The 21168-nt window shown below is 45.9% G+C and overlaps 1 protein-coding gene across 1 annotated transcript; it reads right to left on the bottom strand.

Annotated features, from left to right (window-relative positions):
• Nucleotides 1–1386: 1386 nt before the first annotated feature.
• Nucleotides 1387–19569, bottom strand: ACP6 (acid phosphatase 6, lysophosphatidic). Its single transcript, XM_046025902.1, has 11 exons — nucleotides 19396–19569; nucleotides 18913–19157; nucleotides 11632–11763; nucleotides 11384–11514; nucleotides 10968–11047; nucleotides 8100–8187; nucleotides 7162–7294; nucleotides 6064–6164; nucleotides 3743–3838; nucleotides 2274–2439; nucleotides 1387–1582 (listed from the first exon to the last, which is right to left on the bottom strand). The coding sequence occupies exons 2-11, from the start codon at nucleotides 19132–19134 to the stop codon at nucleotides 1439–1441; spliced, it is 1293 nt and encodes a 430-aa protein (XP_045881858.1). The 5' UTR covers nucleotides 19135–19157; nucleotides 19396–19569; the 3' UTR covers nucleotides 1387–1438.
• Between the last annotated feature and the right edge of the window lie 1599 nt (nucleotides 19570–21168).

Here is a 21168-nt window from a genome sequence, read left to right as displayed (position 1 = left end):
TGAAGGTTGGTCTTAGGTGGGAGTAGGGATGGTTCATTCTTAGTAACAGGAAGGAAGGTCTTACGGGTTAAGAGATTTGGTGGTGGTCAGGAGTAAGGGGATATGGAATCTTCTGATTGCTTTCATTTTCTTAGCAAAATCAGAAATAATAGTAATTAGAGTTAGGATGGGGGAGAGGACAACAGTGGTCAAAGATGAAAAGATGTGGAGACTGAAATAGTAAACAGGAGAGACTTCTAGAACTTAACTGATTAGACACAGGAAAAGAGAAGAAAAATACAAGGATGGGTTTCTGGTTTAGCAACTGAGCAAATGGTGGAGGTGTCTTTCATTCAGATTGGAGGATCAGGTCTGAGAGGAGAGAGGGGTTTGATTCTGATATGGAAAATTTTGTGCCTCTGGGACATCCAAGTGGTCATAAGGTCATGAAGCGCAGATGAGAAAACATCAGCTAGAGAAGTAGGTCTGGGAGTCATCAACATAAAGATGGCTGGAAGTGGAAAAGTTTTTTGATTGCTCTTTTCCCTAAGAGACTGGTGGTTTGAGATCAGAGCAAGTCTGAAAGAGCTTCTGGGGAAGAATGACAAAACTGATAAGGATCAGGAAACAGGGGGCTCATCAAGAACCTTAAGAGGCCCAGTTAAATGTGTGGAGTTCTTATTTTGAGAGTGGTTCCAGTCCACCACTGCAGAGCCCTCATCCTCACTCCAGACAGCCACGAGAAGCCAAAAGTCTGCCCTGCATCTTCCGGCTGGGTCCTCACTGAAGAGCTCATCTCACTGACCAGCAATGTCCCCTAACCTTCAAGCTTACCTTCTACCTACACACAACACCCTATCCTCCTTGCTTACCTGGTTAACTCCTACTCACCTTTCCTACTCAGATCAGGACGGAACTTCCCTAGAAGCCTTTCTAAACTGCTTCCCCCCACCTCACACCAGCTCCTGCCAGCTGGGGCTTTCTTCTCTGTACCCAAATAGCCCCTGATGCACCTTATCACAGAATGAAACATACTGCAACTGCATTGTCATCACTGACTTATCTGCCTCTCCCACAGGGCTGAAACAACTTGGCAGAACCTTTTCACTTTTACAATGTCCACTACTTAGTAGGTGCTCAACGTATGTTTGTGAAATGAAGACAGGAAAAAAGAACTTAAGTCCCAGAAGCAACACAATTCTGCAAGGTCCTAATGGCCCCAGCCTGCAGCACGGCAGAGGCTTCCAAACATGGAAATCAAGCCACAAAACAGGAAATGTCCCTTTGGTCTCAACACCTCTCTTCCTCTCAAGAAGAGACCTTGGTATAACCACTCCAAGGAGATAAAACCCTTGTTAAAATACATTAACCCTTGTTCCTGTCTTCCCCAAACACGACAGCCAGAAGCAGTGTGTAAAGGCATTTATTGAAAAACTAACATCCTGTTTGTAGAAATCAGTCACTCTCCATTTCCAAGTTCCATCACCTGGACTTGAGAGCAGAGTGTGTGGTATTTTTCTGGGCTCAGGGTATAAACTGAAATGGTGTTTAAGAACTTGTCCAGCGGACAGAGCCGGTCAGGGCAGCCTTTTGGCACCTGCACCTGTGGAAGAGACAAAACTCAGCCAGGCCCCTAAGGACCCCAGCCCACTATCTTCCCCTGTGCCCAGAGGTCTGAGAGGTTTGACCCAATGGAGTGTGCATGCACACACAGAACACACAGCATGCACACACAGAATAGCTGAGAAGGCCCCACCACCTGGTCAGCTTCCAGAGTAGGAACACCATGCCCTGCTTGTTGTCACTAGAGAACTGCTTGCTGAACTGACTGGGGAGACAGTCACATTACATCCCTAAGCTGGGAGAGCGAAAGGTCTAATCTCTGGGGGGTGCTCTAGCATGTGGCCTGGATAGCAGCCTGCGGAAGCAGCCAAAGCCCCCACAATGCTGACAATGCACACTGCCTCCAAAAGACACCATCATTCACTTTCAAAACAGGCCTCCCAGTCAGTGTGTTACATCCTGACAGAGACACTCAGGGGAAGAGGAGGGCGGTCCCTTTTCTAGAAGCAGTCTGTAGCAGACATGCCATAAGGCCCAAGTCCCAGCCTGCCACCACAGTTCCAGTTCTGCCTTATCCCTGGTCATGGTTGAGTCCTTCCATTGGATCTAGAGAGCTGACTGTACCAAGGAGAATCCCCTGAGCCCAAGGAGGGGGACTTGGTGCTAAAGCAGGTGGGTGGGCTGGAGGGAGGGTGCCTAGCTACTACCCAGTTGCACCTCACAGGACTTACCTCTCCGCGGTAATAGAGCTGCACAAACCACTCCTTAGATTGCCTGTGCTGGTAGAGTTCCATGGTCAGATCAACTGCAAATGGGGGCCACTTGTGGTCAAAAATCCCCAGGGTGATTAAGAGAGGCATGAGGGTCATATCATGAGCCGCGTAGAGGTACAGCTTTCTGCAAGGAGAATACAGTCCACAGTCCTTTACCTCAGGACTCTGGAGGCCAGGACACCGCCTGACTCCTTTGAGTAAGAAACACTTGTCCCAGAAACCAGGTGACATCTAGAAGTCAGTGAGCCTGGTATAAAATTTCTCTGAAGGAGATGGTGGGGGAGACCTTATTCCCACTCCCATGTTTTTATGAAGAGGGATCCCCACTGGAGTAGCTCTCCTGGTCCCTTCCTGCCCATCTGCTTGTCCACCCACCCACTTGCTCCTCCCCAGGTGAGCTTTAGAGACTGAGCATGTATGGCTTGGCCCTACCTCTCTTTCCTCCTTGGGATCTGCCTACCTGTGGCAAATGTTCTTCCTGTGCTTGTAGTTTGGGGGAATTAAGTTCGTTTCAAAGGAATATTAAGAAGCCTGTATGGCCTTCAACATAGTCTCCAAATGGCTTTCATTAGTAAAAATGGAGCCATTTTAATCTTATCTGCCTGTCCCCTGATTCTCTCTCTTTGGAAAGATCAAAGATTTTATGTGTTGACTCCTAAACTAGAAGAGTAGCACTAGTATTCTACAGATATAAGGCAAGGGGGGCAAGGCGATAAGGACCAGTTAGAAATACTGTCACTGCAGGTGCTGAGAGGGACAGGGAAGGGCATGAGCACAATCTGCTATTATAAATCTGGCCAAAAAATAAAAAAATAAAAAGAAATAAATCTGGCCCAAAGTTCCTGAATGTTCCTATTGCACCTCACCAGCTCCTCCTGTTCTCAGGCTCGTTAGTTTCCAGCTATTGTACAATCTCTCTTTCTCATCTGTGGACCATGCTCTGCTCCATCAGGGCCCAGGATACATAACACTCCAAATCTGTGCCCCAACTGAGGATCCAGGCACTACAAAAGTGGCGCTGGACATTCAGAAGCTACTTCCAACATTTAAAATGCCAGGTGGATATCATACCCTTCTCTACATTCAGTGAAGGTGTTCGAACTAAACCATCTATTATGTGTGTCCATGTGACATCATAATTAGCTACTCTTTCACACATGCTCAGTTAGTAAAAAAAAAAAAAAAAAAGAGAGAGAAAAACAAATACAGAGTTCTTTCTTGTTAACATAAAAATTTTAAACCATAGTAGGATGGGTGCCACAGGAAGAAAGGTAACAATGTTGTGAATGTCTCTGGGACTCCTGACCTCTTTAACAATTCTACTGTCAGCCTGGTTCTTGCCCCCCCGCCAAAACCGGAGTTCCCTCCCCACAGCCAGAGGCCCCTCTGGGTCTCAGCTGCACAAAGTGGAGTTGCTGTGGCAGTACCTGGTCTTGTCGGTTGGAGTGGCAGGGTCCACAACTTTCAGTAGGTTGCTCTCCAGAATATGAAGGAGCGGGCCTACGGCCATCTGAAGGCTTTCCCTATGGCAAGTAAACAACAATGGAGCTGCCAATGGGCACTGGCACACAGGAAGGCAGGCTGGGCCTTCCCCCAGGACCTCAGAAGCCCAATCAGACAGAACTGAGAAGACAAGAAATGCATAATGGACAGCGACAGGCAGGAAGGGGAGAAATGGCACTGCCTTCAGTTTGAGGGTTCTGTGCACACAGAGACTTCCAACAACAAAAGCACCAGGGCACAGACCTGGTACAAACACAGCTGCGATGGGACTGATATCTGGGATTAGTCATGAAGAACTAGGCCTCCAGGAATAAAAGAACAAAGCTGGGAAGGACAGGCTATTTCAATAATTAATTAATTAATTAATTATCCCAAGAATTCCAGAAGGCCCCTAGACAAGCAATCAGAAGGAAGAGCATCCTGAACTCTGCTTCCCAGGGGCCAGCCCCGCTTCTTTGGAGTTTGGATGGCAGGGACCCGTCTTATCTATGTGGTGTGACACAGAGCTCAGTGGCAGTGCTCGCTTGCAGGGCTGGTGCTGTGGCTTCACCACTTTCACCCTCGGCTTTGCCACCTTAGGATCACAAGGCAGTTACTGCAACTCGCCTGTCAACCCACAGTGCTAAACAATGCAGGGAGCTGTGCTGGCGAGCATCCCAAAGGCTTGGTTTTGGTGCCTTTCCCCTTTGATCAAAGATGAGGAAAACACTTCTTCCAGAATTCCCAGAGCCCAGTCCTGGACCAAAGGGAGTGGGGTCGTCATGACCGGCTTAGACCAATCTTTCTTTCATGATGACTGGGAAAATAAAGGACAACCTTTCTAAGTCAAGGAACGCTGAAGCAGTGGATGAGGAGTAGGCAACCAATATCACATGCAACATATACTTTCCAGAAGAATGTACGAGGCCAGGCCAAGTTGGGATGGCACTGTGAGGCCTTCTAATTCGTCCTTGAAGAAACATGAGTTTTGCGAAATCAGGGCTAACCGAAATGGAAAGAAGAATCAGATCTTATTTAAAATGCTTTACACGGGGGAGAAAAACTATGGCCGTTGTCCAAATCCAAGTCACTTGCCTGTTTTGTAAATAAAGTGTTACTGGAATACAGCTGTGCCCAGCTGTTTGTATCTGTTTGTATGTCGTCTATGGCTGCTTCTGTGCCACATGGGCAGGGATGAATAGTTGCAACAGATAATGCATGCATTGCGAAGCTTAAAGTATCTACGCACTGTGTGTGTGTGTGTGTGTGTGTGTGTGTGTGTGTGTGTGTGTGTGTGTACTGTAACAGTTTAGGTCTGTCTGGTGGGGCCACTTCAGGAACAGATGAGGGAAGGGGGCAAAAATCACAGTGAGTGGTCGCAAGCTGGGTGGCATGGCAGGAGCCTTCTGGACGCACTGACGCTGAGCGGGAGAGAAGCAGCCAGAGGTTAATCTTACTCTTATGGCACCAGGCCCTGCGAATTCTTGAAATGTTAGCTGCTTTTTCCTCCCCAGGACTGATCCTTTTCTTATTCCCTGGAATGATCCTCTTTTTCCCATCACCTCCTCTATGAACTTACCTGTTCTGAGTGAAAGCCAAATGTTTCTTAACCAATCAAAGAAGGTGTTTTGTTTTTTTTTTCATTTGATAAGAGAGAAACTCCCCTCTGGGAGACAAGAAATGGACCTTTTGAAAACAAAGCCCTAAGTCCCAACAACATAAAAAACACAGGACTGCCAGAAGATCTGGTCTGTGTCCCAGCTCTGCCACATGCTAGCCAAGCCTAGGTGAGAAAGCCCGCATCACTGAGGCCGTTTCTTCATCTATAATGGCATACTCAGCCATGGTCAGGGATAATGACATTTCCCTCGGAGCGAGATCAGGGAAATGCCTTGTAAGCTGTAGACTGATGAACAAAGTGAGCAGTCAGTATTCTTCCATCAGCTCTCCCGACCCAAGCCCTTTGAAAGGTAAAGTGAAAGGGAGGAAGTCAGTGATTAAGAGAAACTCAGCTGAGTGGTGGCTCCTGGTTCTGTATAACAGTGAACAGAAGCCCCACGGCACCAATCCCTGCTCCAAAGGCTAATGACTTAGGGCTGTATCCATTCAGCAGGCCAGCAGAACATAGTGATTTCTACCTCAGCACATGTAGAGACCCAACTGGCAGGTGTGAGCAGGCCAGGGGACGCCCCCCCCCCCCCATGCCCACATGCTGAGAGGCCTGGCCAAGCATGACTTGATGCGGGCGGCTGACGAGGCTGCTCACCTGTCTTCCCTCTGCATAACGTACAAGACTGTGTCCACTGCTCTCCGCTCAATCATCCGTGCAAATCTCTGCAGCGTGGGGCAGCTCAGGAGGTTGTGCACCTGAAAGGACCACGGGGACAGTTTTACAAAGAAACGCTTCTTGCTCACTGAGCTTGGCAGCTGCTTGGCTTTCACAGAACCGTCGGGGACCTATCTTCTCCTGGGGAGGGACTTAACAGTTCCAAAAGCTACATCCCCAAGGCCCTTCTGAAGCAAATCCTAAAGATCTGAAGGCTCAAGGGGGAGAAAAAGAGCTGTTTTTCCTTCCCTTCTGATGGCTCCCAACCTATTTAAAACATCTGTATTTTTTAAAACCATAAAAAATAATAAAATACAGAGTAAGGAATTCATAAATTTCTACATGACTTTTTTTCCCCAAAATGATTTCTAAAAAGTATGCCATGTAAATACCTTATATAAATCCTCATCTTATAATCATATCCCTATTTTATCCACAAGCACAGGACCTTTCTGCTTTCAGGGCACGCTGTCATCCTTAAAAGAGAGGGAAGGAAGATCCAGGCTATACAGCACCTTTGGGAGTCTGGCTTTTGAATCTGCAGAAGGGTTTCACATCGTATGGTCTTCAGTACTTATTAGATGAAAAAGATTCTAGGGCTAAGTAAGTTTGGGGGAAATAGATTTAAAGACTGACCAGCTTTCTTTATTGCTTAGATTCTTTAATATGCTTCACTGCATACAGACTCTCCAAAAAGTGATATAATGGGGATTCCAAAACTTTTAGACAACAACCCCTGCTACCCATCACCCACCCCACCCCTGCCTGCCCACAATATTCACACTTATATCACCGGTATTCTGGAGAACATACCTTAAGAAATTCTGATTTAGAGTTAAATATCCATGCACCTAACCAAATGAGGACTCCTCCCTGACTGTGTCCTAGCCCTCAGTTCTGACAGCCATTCCACTTATAAGTCCTACCACAGCAGCCTCCACCCACTCCCCTCTACCCAGTTCTAACTCAGGAGCCAGCCTGCCTAGATGCCTATCCCTGACCCCATCCCCAGGGGCTGAAGGAGAACAGTCATCCAACCTGCTCAGCAGCCATATTGTCAAAGAGGCTGAGGAAGTCTACTCCATCATTATTGGTGATGCACATTCCTTCCTTCACCTTTTGCAAATCCTCTGAGATTCCTGGCTGCAAAGAAGCAGCCTGCCTCCGGCCTCTGCAAAAAAATAAAAAGTAATCCTGTATATTGCAGAGTAATACACAGTTTACAAAGTGTATCTCATTCATCAATTGGGATCTCATTCATTCCTCAATAAGACGACATTGGGGTTAGTTGGTATTCCTGTTTTACACATGAGTCAACTGGGGCTCTAGGAGTTCACATGACTTATGAAAGTAAGATAGCAGGAACCAGGGCCAGAATAAAAGCCTGAATTTCCAGATTCCACTCTAGCATCTTCTTCCATTCCACCAAAAACAATACAATGGCCTAGGTCCGCTTGCAAACAACCTTCTCTCTCTTCTGTGGAACACATACTTTGTGTGGCCCAGAAATATCTTAACACTGAAAAGTCCAAACCAATCTCTTCTGCAAGGCAGCAAATTAGTAAGAGAAGGGAAATCTGTGTCTTCTTCTTGCCCACCTGGATTCGCAGTTCAACCACTGGCTTAATCACCTTTCACTTAACCTGTTGGTGTTTTCATCTGCCCTGAGAGCCCGTGATGGTCACAAGGATAATGGTTTCTAAGGCGCACCCAGCTCAGGCTGTACATACCATCTCTCTAGCCCCACATGTGGCTGGAGAGAGCTTGCTGCACCTTCACGATGAGCCTGTCATTGTGAACAAGAGCTTCTTCATTTCCTGGACAGCAAGGTCAAGCCTTAATGTAAAGCAATCCTTCCCACCCCTTATCCAGCAACCTGGTTAAGCCTCGGCAGGGCCCGAGTTCCGGCAGAGGCTGCCAGCAAGAATAAAAGGCTGTCTGTCCCCTACTGGTGAACAAGGTGCCAGGGCAGTTACCTGGTTCTTTCCCGCAGGCTCCAGCAGTTTTGGTAGTTGGGGTACAAGACTTCTGAGCTTGCCTCATCAGCATGGATGATGATGGGTCCTGGAGGGAAGGTGGGAGCACCGGCAGGAAGAGGCTTTAGCTTGTTCTTCCCAGCATCCCCACCCCTGTCTTCTCCTCTCTGCCACAGGAGGCAGATCATCAAGGTTACTAACTTCAACATGCCCTGGCCTTGCCAACAGGAGCTCTCCTGTGGTCTAAGACAGAAAGCAAGTAGCAGCCTGTTCTGTCTGGCACAGTCCCTCCTACTGGGCCACATATAGACTAGAGCAGGCACAGACCTGGATCAGACTGGCATTTTCCTGACCCATTCCTAAAGATTCCTGCCTTCAGGCATTCTAACAAAGAACAGCTGTCCCCAACTCTATTAGAACTAGGTGACTTTCCTGCTTTTCAAAGTCCAATACTCTAGACCAATACGATGACTCAGCACATGATAATGTAAGAAAGGTGACCACAAGGCCACAAGTCCTGTCAGCCCCAGAGCCTTGCCCAAAAGGAAAGCCAGGTTTTCAGATGAACTGCCAAGAACCACAAACAAAGTTTCTTATACAGCTGACCCTTGAACAAGTGAGGGCTGGGGTCACTGATCTCCCCCCCAAATAGCTGAAAATCCACATATAACTTCTGATTCCCCAAAAACTTAACTATTAACAGCCTACTGTTGACTGAAAGCCTTACTGATAACATAAACAGGTGACTAACCCATCTTTTGTATTAATTTTGTATTAATACATATTGTATATGTATTATATGCTGTGTTCTTCCAATCAAGTAAGCTAGAGAAAAGAAAGTGTGATTAAGAAAAACCTGAGAAAATACATTTCTAGTTCTGTACTGTATTTATCAAAAAATAAAAAAATTTTAAAATCGTGTGTAAGTGGACTCATGCAGTTTGAACCCATGTTGTTCAAAGGTCAACTGTATACCTCCCAGTAGCTTGTTGCTGCTCAGAGCTTACGAGTACCTTTATCCCCTCCCATCAAGGGTGCTCTAACACCGTCCCATGCTTTGCTCTGTGCCAGATATGGCAAGGGCCTGTGGTAGCTTTCTTTTTCACTCAAATCAAGCCTGACCTCTGATGGCAAAAGAAAGAGCTTCTATCAGCAGCTCTCTGGAACTCACTGAAGCCAGTATGTGGGGTGATTAGGTGAATCTAAACCCAGAGTTGTTGTTCTCAATTGTTGATAGTCAAAACTCCAGTAGTATATGGTAACTTTACCATAATATCAAAATTCAGACACACTTTGTTGAACAAATGACCAGTGGCCCTCTGAATGTGTGTCCTCTGAACAGCATAGCATAAAGGTGAAGAGTATGGATTCTGGAACCAGACTGCCAGAGTTTGAATCCCTATTCCACCATTTACCAGCTTTGCGGCCCTGGGAAAGTCATTTAGCCTCTCTGTGCCTTAATTCTCTTATCTGTAAATTAGGAATAATATTACCAACCTTGTAGTGTTATTAAAAAGAATTAAATACGTTAGTATATACAAAGCAATCAAAAAAAAGGTTTGGTACACGGTCAAATTAGAGTCCCAGGATGTTTGGGTCCAGTGGCTAGTGATGCTACCACTTCCCTCCCTGTTGGGAATATGGGGCAGTCTCAGTCTGAGTCCTGCCTGTAAGTCAGGCTGCCTCCAAGAAACAGCTTTGCCTCTCCAATCATACTTCCAGTGTTTCTGAGGAGAGGACATTTGCCTTTTAGAAGCTGGGAAAGCGAAGAGTTTTCAGAAGGCCAGGCACTGTGGATTATTCCAAAGTCCAGCGGCCTCTAGGAAGTAAGGGCAGCACACTCTGTTTGCTCTATGTTACACAGACACATGCTGTCTATGTTCGGCATCCAACTGCCGCCGGAATTGGCAGCTATACCCAACCCATCCAAGTACTAACCAGGCCCGACCCTGCTTAGCTTCCGAGATCAGATGAGATAGGGCGCGTTCAGGGTGGTATGGTCGTAGACAGCTATACCCAACCCAGAGTGGGGTAAGGCCAGCCTCCTCTGGCCTGGAGGTTTCTATTATTTTACATAGTTTATTTTTCTAAAAGCTGACGGATATATTATATCTATTTGAGATACTGCTAAAGAAGTGAAGCAAGAACCTTTGCCTCATGGGACCATTTTAGTATTTTAATATTGGTGAGGTCATGTTGATATGAAACTCAGACCGGCAATTAAATGTAAATCTGAATCAAGTACAAATGACAAAATGCAGTTCCATTTGCTAGTCAAAGGGCCTCAAGATATGAGATCCATGAGGGAAAATAATAAATGTGGTCCTCAGTGGTGAAAGGTTGAGTACTATTAGCTGTGATCATTCACGGGTTGAACACGTCAAAACCCCAACTCACTAGACTTTCTCAGTGAGGCGAGGCTGAACAGAATACTGTTAATACCATCTGGGTCAGGCTGTGGATTATAACCAAGACCAGAGCAATAGCAGCAGGCTTGGGTCCCAGCTAAGTGTCCCTCCTGCCTGCCTTCCTTTTCAGTAGTGTCTTACCTAAGCAAAAAGCCCCAACACTGGTCACAAGACCTGGCTAGGGCTGCCTCATGCAGCCTGTGGAGAAGCTTAAGAGAAGTCAGGAGCCACAGGCACATCAGAGTGGCTGACACATCGCTGTAGGTGTGGAGGACAGGATGGCAAGGGCAGCGGAAGGCCAGACAAGGGACGGCCCACTAGAGTAGGTACAGCATGGAAGCCACGTGTGCAGGAGAGAAACCAAAGGAACAGGCACCAAGGAAGAGGGCGGGGAGGGCTTTGAAAGCAAGAAGAAAGGTCCTCTGGGATAGGGGCTGACTTCTAGACTCCAAACTCGAACCTTCTTTCTGACATTGGAAAAGTCCAGCCAGCAAACACCGGGTAGACTCCAGATTTCGATATATATTAGTGGAACGGACACTGGAGAAAAAAAAAAAAAGGCAGAGACATTCATAAAAGATTCAAGTATATATACTACCCTATCCTACAGAGCACTTAGGAGGCTTTAAGATCACATAAGGGGAGCAATGGGGCTGGGAAGAATCCTTTATCTCTCTGTGGGAAGGCTGCCCCAAGGGACCCAAAAGCCAAAGAATGTCATCTCCATTGACCACATGTTCACAGGATCCTATCATACAAGGTAACTGCCCCAAACTATGTTGGGTGAGACCGGGAACGATCTACAGGGGTCAGTATGGGTTTCCTCATGCTTAAGACCTTAAACTGGGTACAACACCCCTTTTTTGAGTGACTCACAAGACCTCCATTGGATTGAAGGTTGGCGAAAGAAAGGGGATGTCCTCCACGTAGTTCTTCCTCAGCCTCTCTCCTAGGGCAAACATCTGCTGCATGCCCACATTGGTTAGCTGTCCGGCAAACATGCCCCCCTAATGTGGGGCAGAGACAGAGAAGAATGAAAATACCTCACAGCCTGCTCAACTCAGCCCAGAGAGAACCATGGAAACTTTATAGTGGGCTTCCCAGAGGAGGAAAGCATTGCTCACCTTCAGTTTGGTCTCACGGTATTGAGAGTCGAAAGGAGAACGTGGTTTTGGGCCACCAGTGAGACTGGTGACGGTGTAATCAAACTGAGTTTGGGGTGGGACCTCTAGTAGCTGGAGATTCCACTCTGCCTGCTGTGACCACAAAAAACAACACATTGTTTAGAAGGCTCTTGAAATTTACAGCAGTAATACCCAACACCACCTGGAAGACATAGCTGGAATCACCCACAACCTTCCCATAAGAAGGAAAAAAACTTTAGCTCCAATTAAGGGAAGAAAAGACTGTAATTGATTATTCCCGCCGTTCCTCGCCCAAGTCCTGTTATTGCTCCACTAGTACTCACGGTTAAGATGTTGCTCTGGCACGAAGCCCAGACTGCAGTAAATGGAGAAATGGCCAGAATGTCTGGCATGCAAACACTTGGTGAATGAATGAGTGAACAAATGAATGAGCATAATATAATCTCAGTGAGCATACACTTGTAAGAATTTTTTAGGAATCAACCCCATGCAGGTTTTATCCATGCCTTCCCGCCCTTAAAGGCTCTACTCAATGTCCCTTGTAACTACCACCTATTTCCCTTCCTTTCATCCAATTTCTCAAACAAGTAGTTGCCCCCAAGAAACCTTCACTTCTTCACCATCTTCCTTTTCTCCTTGCAATGTGGCTCCTGCTCCATTGTACTGTAATGGCTTCCAAACATCACCAGTAGCCACAGGTCTCAGAGCTCCAACTGCCCATGAAACTCTTCCATTCATTGAGTCAGATGTGATGACTTCAATTTTAAAAACAAAAGTCTTTTCTTCTTCCCATATACCAGCTCCTCTTCTCAACATACTCCATCACTCACTATGATACCATAATTCTGCTAGGCCCCAAAACTCAAACCTCCAGCTCTCTCCTACTGCTTCACCAGCCATGCACTAAACTCTGTTGATCACTGGCTAGAAAAAAGTCATTCCCAAAGGTCCTGCTTTTTTCTGTCAGAGTGTAAAACCTTATTACACAGATTATCTACCCCCCTCCATGAATCTTGCTAAGCCACTTCCATCATATCCATAGCTTTTTCCCAATGTTTCAAGAGATAAGCACCTGGCCTTCCAGAACTTCTATACCTTGGCCCAGCCCCTGTCCCCAGCTGTACTGTCACTATGCCTCTCTCCTCCCCAAACCAGACCATACTCATTGCTTCCTCTGCATCTTCTTTTAGCTTGCTTCCCTTGCTTGGACAGATTCCTGTCCCTACTGCCCATCCAGCTTCTCTTCAAGGTCCAATGATAGCTCAAGTCTTACTTTCCATCACTGACTACTCCAGCTTTTAGCTTGCTGTCTTCTCATCTGAATTACTACAGCACTTAAAATCACAAGAATAATATTTAACTCAATTCCCCACCACTTTGTTTTGTTTTAAAACTAACATTTGAAAACTTACTCTGTCATGGATCATCATATTTATCTTGGCCCCTCCCAGAAATAGCCCAGGAGAGCACCACTGGGAATCCCAGGTTCCTTTCAGGAAGCCCTCCATTCTTTCAAAAGGCACTGTCTCACTCCCACCTGGTGCCAGGTGTTACAGCAACTGTTATCAGAAGATTGGGTGTTCAGAACAAAGACCTTCTTCCCACTGTCTTTTAATCACGGCTCCTTTCAAAGTTCTGATCCTAAAACTTCTCTGCATAAACCCATTAAGGGCTCACAAGGGCCTCTGCCCCTCCCTCTGTCTCCTCACCATTTCTTCCCAGTCCTACAGACTTAGTCTCTAGCCATATAACTTTGTCTCCAATTCACCAATCCTCACACTTCTGGCCTTTCAACCTCGTGTTTCTTCTAAGCGAAATTTTCTTTTTCCTTTTGTCTGGAAAGACTTCTGCTCATTCCACAAGATGGCTTAAATGCTCCCAGAAGCTGTGACCAAGCCCCACGCTCTCAACGCAGCCTCAGTGGCTCTTTTTGGTAGCCTTTACCAAACTAGATTAGAAGAGCTCCTTTACTAGTCTGTCCTGCTCAGTAGTCCTGCTCTGAGCATGGAGACGGGGTTGTCTATTACTCCTGCATTTTGAAGGCCCAGCAAAGAGCTTGGCACACAGTAGGTACAATTAACAACTCCCAACCTTGTGGAAGACACAAAGACGGAGATAATAAGGCCCTGCCTTTTCTGGGTTTTCAGGTCAGTAGAGATAGCGAGCTATGAATATAAATGATAGCACTAAAATAAACTATGTGGTACAAGAAACCAGATGAAGGCCACTAGCAGCTCAAAGACAAGAAAGGCCTTCTCTCCTGGCTGGGAATTTAAGAAGTTTCACACAGGAATGACCTTTAAAGTGAAGAGGATTTAGACAAGCAAAGATGTGGACTTGAGGTAGGTAAGGAGAGGGTGGTATTCAGAATTCCAAAATCAGCAGAAGTTTGAGCAAAGCAGAGATGGTGAAGAATGCATATAGGAAAGAAGTGGTTTGGTTTGCCTCAACCTGGGAGTTTTCAGATTTTTTCATTAGCAAATACCAAATAGAATGTGACTTTAGATTTCCATATACAAAGTCAAAAACTAGAGTTCCTCCAGTTGAAGTAGGAGTGGGAGTACAGAGCCCCAGCCACTAGGCATCTCTCTAGATTACAGGCTCCAAAGAACAGTTTGAAAACCAACAGCCTAGATCATAACTGGAATGGGAAGACTGATGCAGAAGCCAATTTCAAGATGTCTGCAATGGAGCTGATGAGGGCCTAATGGCTCATCTAGGGCAGTAAGAATAGAAGGGGTAGATGCAAGACATGTGAGTCAAACCTGGCAAGTGAGTCCATAAAAGTTTTATCTGGGCCCTATGTTGGTAGGTGAACAAGGAAAAATAAAGAAAAAACTTCCTTGATTTTGAGCCTGAGTGTCTAAGGTGACAAGACATCCTAAAAACTAAAGCCAACTCAGAACAAAAGGGACAAGCTGAGTCCAGTTTTGGACATTTTAAGTTTGAGGAACCTCCTTTGTGTTCCCAGGGCTTCCAGCATATTCCCATAATTGGAATCTCTTTTTACTCTCCTTCAGCATATCTCTTTTACAGCCAACGCTGAATTACCCAATCTTGTAAGTCCAGTGTTTAGTCCAGGTCCTCACACCAAGTGAGGGGCCTATTCAGCCTCACTATGAAATCTCGGAGGGGCGCCTGGGTGGCTCAGCGGGTTAAGCATCTGAATCTTGATTTCGGCTCAGGTCATGGTCTCAGAATCTGGCTCCTCACTCAGCAGGGAATCTGCTTGAGATTCTTTCTCCCTCTCCCTCTGCCCCTCTCCCTGTTCATACCCTCTCTCAAATAAATAAATAAATCTTAAAAAAAAAAAAAAAGAGAGAGAGAGAGAGAGAGAGAAATCTCCTCTTTTTAAGGACATCTGTCAACAGAGGATCTTTGGTGTTTCCCAGGAGATGACTCCTGGAAGTCTAGGTCATGTCAAATCTGCAGTACATGTTTTCAAAATTTTAACAGATGAGACACCAGTTCTATACATGGTTTCTACCCCATATACACACTCTCACTCTTGTTCTGGCTCTTCAGCTTCCAAGTTAGTGGCAAAGGCTAACTTTATAATTTTACTTACTTATTTATGCCCCATTTTTAAAAGAACATAAAGTAGATGATAGCACGACCCAAAATATAGTAAAACAACCAATTCAAGGTAGGTGAGAAAGACAAAAGCAAACAAGATTAGGTACAAAAAAATTGGACACAAGAATAATTTATCTCCAAAACAGAGACTATGAAGATCCATATGCTTAACTGTAGGTGGGCCAAAGATTCAGCATTAAGCCTTCTGGCTTTTATGTAAAGGAGAAACTCAATCAGCTAGACAAGCCTAAAGATAAAAGCAAGACAACTATTCGGGAGAAGCACACCATTTCTAATGCTAACAGACAAATTCCTCCCAGGGGTCCTCATAAAGAGGATAGAGTAATATAATGAACATCTTTTCAGTAGTCACAGCAATGAGTTCTGTGGGATTGTTTCTCAGTTTCCTCAACACAGAATGATGAGATCTCACCAAAGCACATTTCTGTGAAGACAATACTATACTGAGATTGATATGCCACATTCCAAAGGTAAAAGAAAAAAACCTACATAAAACTAAGCAAAACCCTTCCAGGTGTAGATTTTAGAATAAAGCAATGGTTTTAAACCTTGGCTGCACACTGGCATCATGAAAAAAGATTTTAAAAAGAAACTAATGCCTGAGCCCCATCCTGAGCTCACCACATCTGGATCTCCTGGGGTGGGGCCTCAGCTTTTTTAATGCTATCTTGTCCAGATAATTCTAAAGATTAACCAGAGAGGCTGTTGCCATGTCTGCATGCTCTGGGCCAATTAAATCAGAATCTCTAGGAGGGAGACCTGGGCCTTAGCTTTTTTTAAAGCTCCCCAGTTGAATCCAATGTCCTGCCAAGAACAAGCAGTTAAGAACACTGTTCTAGAGTAATGAATGGACTCACTGGCATATCCTTCACGCACTGCTTCCTGAATACTGCTTCTCTTAGCTGAGCTTCGGGTAAGTATTAAGTAACAATGAGACTGATGAGACTGTCCGTATGCTTCCCACCTTGCCTACATTATCAAGTAAATAGGAACCCAAATTCCTTAATCAATAGTGGAGTTGAGCTAAGTTGGACTTTGTTTTATAAAAAACTGAGGAACCCGCCTAAGTTGGAGGCCATCCTGCGTAGAGGTGAGCTGAGGGAACTCTGAAAGCAGGGCCACATTTATCTTGTCAATGTGTACTTGGATCTAACCTAATAATCAGAAAAAAGAGCCAATCAAGTTCCAGAGCTTTATTCCCCAAGCACTGCTAAAAGACAAGTCAACTGCCACTGAAGCCAAAAGAAAACAACTTAGTAAGACATCTAATTTTAGGGACACCTGTCTGGCTAACACCAGACACCAGTGAAACATATGCCTTCGTCTCAGGTCATGATCCCAGGGTCCTGGGATTGAGTCCTGTGTCAGGTGCTCTGTTCAGATGGGAGTCTGCTTCTCTCTTTCCCTCTGATCCTCCCCTCTCTTTGTGCGCTCTCTCTCAAATAAATTTTTAAAACTTTTAAAAAATCTAATTTTAGACAATGCTACTTTCTGAAGATTTGCGAGATAACTGAATGAAGTGACTTGTCACTTTTGTTCATCTATAAACCAGTCACAAGTCTGGAGACATCTACCAAAGGCAGTTGTAGTTTCAGAATTGTTGCCAGGTAGTCCCTTCTAACTACAGTTAATAGCAGAAGCAGGAAGATTAGAAAATCCCCATAACAACCTCTACCAAACTGGATCTTGAAAAGAAAACCTGAGAGAAAACATCCAGAAACAAATTACAGGAAGCTGATGACACCTACTCACAGCCTAAATTGAAAGAGGCTTGGTTCCACCACCAGGTTTTATACATACAACTTTTAGGAGATAATCAAAGATGTCTAATGCAATTGCCTGAAGTCTGAGAATGCGAGCAGGCAGGAGAGGTAATGTGCCTTCCCTAATTGCAAAGCAAGGCCATGGGCTCAGATGCTTATTTTGTTGCTACACAGACAGAAGATGAATGAAGATGGCATTTCTACCTGAGCTACAGACTGCCCCTTCCAACATAATGGCAGAAGGTACCCATCACGCATGTACTAGCTCAGGATAAAGTCCTGTAAGAATCTAAATCTTTCTCAGCCCCTTAAGGGAGTATATAAACCATATATACTAGGTCTAAGCCTAGACATTCAGACTTTTATTGTCTTGCTACCACTGATAACTTTGTTTTTTTAACATGAGTCTTTTACTTCTATATTATTTTCCAGCTTTTCTGTAACAAGTATAAATGGAGAAGAGAGTGCACATGAGACAAGCTATGTACAAAAATCATAAGGAAAATTTAGAGACCCGATACAAAAAGGCAGAGTAAGGGACTGAAAAGCATTAAAAAGAAAGGAAGGAAAAGGGGGTGGGGAAGGAAGAAGAGGAAAAAAGAAACTCCAATACCAAAAAGTGGATACTAGGTACTCCAATATCTAGAAAGCAGTATAGCCATTCAGAAAGACTAACTAGAAATCTGATAATGGAATTAAATGCCTGACAAAATTTATTTATTTATGTGGTAAGACCTTTACAAGTTTGAGTTCATGTCTGACCAGCTTTAAAAACTGGATTTTCCATTGTACAGTGTGAGGATACAATCCTAAGGGTTTCTGGCAACCAATTTTGATCATGGAAAGTATGCCAAATAACAAGTTTAGACGTCTGCTGAACTTGCTCCAATATTAACATGGAGAACTAATAATGCAAAAGCACTCCTCAGTTAAGTGTTACAGCCAGGGGGCCTGAGGATTCCAGGTTGCCTCTTTATCCTCACTGGGAAGCCAGAATTCTTCAATTACAGGCCTGCCTGGTATCAAAGGTCAGAGACCTTCACTGCTTCCCCCCAAAAATCAAAACCAGGAAGGTTAATCACTTGAAAAAGACTAATTATTTGTGGTTTAGTCATAACTATCCTGACCAAATCAGGTAGATTTTAAGATATTATAGCCACAAGACTAGCCAATTAAAAATGCTTTCCTACCTCAAATCCCTTCCACAAGAGTTTTAGAAACCCAAAATAGAAAAGGAGAGCCCCGAAATACAGCACTTACTACAAAAAAAAAAAAAAAAGAGAAAGAAAGAAAGAAAGAAAAAGAAAAAAAAAAAAAAGCAGGCTTCCAGCAAACCCTAGGAGAAAGCGGCTGTAAAAATTTGTTTCCAAAGGTGTTGAGCTCTGTTACCCACTTGTGACCCCCGCTCCCAGTTACACTGGTTCCTGCCATAAAGTTTCCTGCAATTCTTGACAACCTTCAAAACAGTCACACAGAAACGCACTACACCTTCGTTCTCAAGTTCACCCCAATATCTGTTAAAATACAGAATCTCAGGCCTACTTCACACCTGCTGAACTGGAATCCTCATTTTAACAAGATTCCCTAGGCGCTTTAATAAGCACCTAGTGCTACCAGCTGTGCTACACCATTGTCATCAAGGGCACAAATGGAGTTCCAGGGCTGCCTTACACATGGAGGGTCCGAGGAGGAAAGTGGGCTAGGAGTACCAGGCAGCAACGCTTCTACTCAAGAGCTGAGGGCGGAACTGGCTGCAGCAGCTTTCCTTTGGTCTGGACCCTGCCAGAATCCAGCTCAGTGAAGGTAAATCTCCAAAGATGAACGTTCAGGGCGTCTGGTCTTGCCCGGGTCGACCACGAGGTCCTTGCCCCACCAGCCCCTGCCCAGGCCGACCTCTCACCTGCTCCTCCTGCGGGAGCGGCTTGAGTGGGCTCCGAGCCCCGTGTCGGAACACGACCTGCACCATTTTCAACTCCAGCTGACTGCGGTCGACGGGATGCTGGTTCTCCGCCCTGCGCGGCTCTGCACGGGCCGCCCGCCGCTGGTGAACACAGTAAGCCGCTAGCGAGGTCAGGAAGCCCACCGGCGCCCACATGCGCACGCCAAACACACCGCCGATCATGGTGGAAGCTCCCAGGCGTGAGGCTGCAGAAGGCGAATACAAACTTTGCGCTCGCGCCGGGGCTCAGCGGCCGCCCCCAAGTTCCCGGGAACCCGCCGGAAAGCACATCCAGCGGCTGCAGCGACTCCCGGCTCTAAGGGAGACCCCCGAGTGGGAGTGTGGTGGGAGAAGCGAGGACTCCCTGGGAGTTTTAACGCGGGTCGGGGCTGGCTGTTCCCGCCGCAGACCCGGCAGGGGGAAGCTCAGCTCCGAATCTTTCACCTTCTGGGGAACCTTAAACTTGGAATCCAAGTTTGGCCTCCAGGGCTCGGAAGGAACGGGAACCAGCCCTGAGTTCCTCAGCCGCAGACTCCACGAACAAAGACGATCAGATTCCACTTCTCTGTCCGCAAGCTCCCACACACCTCTTCCCCCACCCAAGGACTCGTCCCAAGAGGGCTGGCGCATGGGAGCATGGGAAAACGAGTGCTGCGGTGACGCCTGTTTGGAGGTTCTGAGTTCTGAGAACTACAACTCCCACAGGGCTGCGCGCGGCGGACCCTTCTCAGCACCAGCGGGGCAAAGTCTCCAGGACTGGGTGGCCAAAGTAGTAGGAGTGAATCTTCCAGTTTCCCTGGCCCATAGAGTAGGACAAGTGAAGACTGGGTAGAATTGGGTGGCAGAGGGGAGTAATTTAAGTCCAAGGTGTGTAGATTTTCTTGAAGTCCTGGAAGGTCGCTAAAGCTAAGAGCCCTGACACCAGCTTACTGAGTGATGATCATTTGCGAAGGGCAGCACTAGGCATTTATATTTTATCTTCACTTACTACACCCCTTCTAAGTTTAAAGAGGCCTAAATTGTCTCAAACATGTAGAACTTTAAGCTCACTGATGTGTTCACTTATATCCACAGTATTTCTTGTGGAAAAATACAGGTCTTGCCTGTGGGTGTCCAGTGACTAAACAACCCATAGGTGTCTGTTGGTCTGGTTTCTCTTGCGTGTAGGCTTGCTTGAAGCTTGCGTTCCAGATCTTTGCAACAAACAGGGCACAATGGAACCAACTATGTCTATCTGAAGGCAAAGGTCAGGTTGAGAGGAGGGACATTTGTGAAAAGAGTCTGAATGTATGTCCTCTAACGAGTTCTTAAAACCTTCTAAATTCTAGCCCTGGATCAAACTGGACCAAACTTGAAGACAACATAAAACATAATTATGGAGTATGACTCCTGCCCGGGGTCTAAACTTGTTCACCAAGATAGAATGTTATGAATGCCCTACTATGGGGGAAGGATCATTTTGGTATACTGCACATTATCACAGTTTTCCCACTAGCCTAGCTGTGTATGGACTCACTCTTCAGAATCTCACTGTGCATCCTGATGTGATTACAAACTGAAAACTGTTTTTCTGTAGCCTAAATAAGGCATCAGGAGTGCCAGACAACAGTGCTTCAGAACCCGTGTGATGAAGTGTAATCCCGGGGTTAGAGAGAACTGTTCTCAACAGTTCAGCAGAAACATGGTACAACTTTTGTGCAGAAGGGCCCAGAGCCCTGGGAGTTTTAGCACATCAGAGCAGTTTCAAGGTGATGTAACATTGGCATCCGGGTGCCAGTACCTTCGGCAGGAATTGACAGGCAACCCAGGTCCACACCCTGCACTCTGGCAGCCTCAACATAGATTTGTCAAGCATTATGAGCAGCACCTCTGACCTGTATGAGCAATAGCAGCGGCTTGTCTGGATAGGACACATACGTGTAGTTGGGTAACAGTGCTGGTGATGTCTCAGCAGCAGATCCCTTCAGGAAGCCAGAGCAGGTAGGGTTGGAAAATGACAGATTCCATGTGGTAGTTGAGAGTACTGTTTGTCGGCACATAGGAGAAAACTGTTGGGGAGTCCTGTAAATACTGCGTAAGTGGTGTAGGGTGGTGCTGGGAGTATGGGTAAACGGCAGTTTAAAGGAAAGGCTAGAAATCCTGAAATCATGCTCCAGGGACGGCTTCAGGAGAGGAGGGAGGAGGTGGACGAACTGAACTACTGTTTTTGTGCCCCTG

Source organism: Meles meles, chromosome 1 (genome assembly GCF_922984935.1).
Source record: "Meles meles chromosome 1, mMelMel3.1 paternal haplotype, whole genome shotgun sequence".
NCBI lineage: Eukaryota > Metazoa > Chordata > Mammalia > Carnivora > Mustelidae > Meles > Meles meles.
The sequence above is the reverse complement of the archived record's forward strand: the minus strand, read 5'-3'. Positions and strand labels throughout refer to the sequence as shown.

Bases quoted from the DNA above. Each gene is read 5' to 3' on its own strand.
- ACP6 (XM_046025902.1), bottom strand. From the start codon at position 19,134: ATGATCGGCGGTGTGTTTGGCGTGCGCATGTGGGCGCCGGTGGGCTTC. The intron at 11,515-11,631 runs GTGAGCAATGCT...GCCCCACATTAG, and splicing joins ACCGTGAGACCAAACTGAAG to GGGGGCATGTTTGCCGGACA. The intron at 3,839-6,063 runs GTGAGCAGCCTC...TACTTGCCATAG, and splicing joins GTTATGCAGAGGGAAGACAG to GGAAAGCCTTCAGATGGCCG.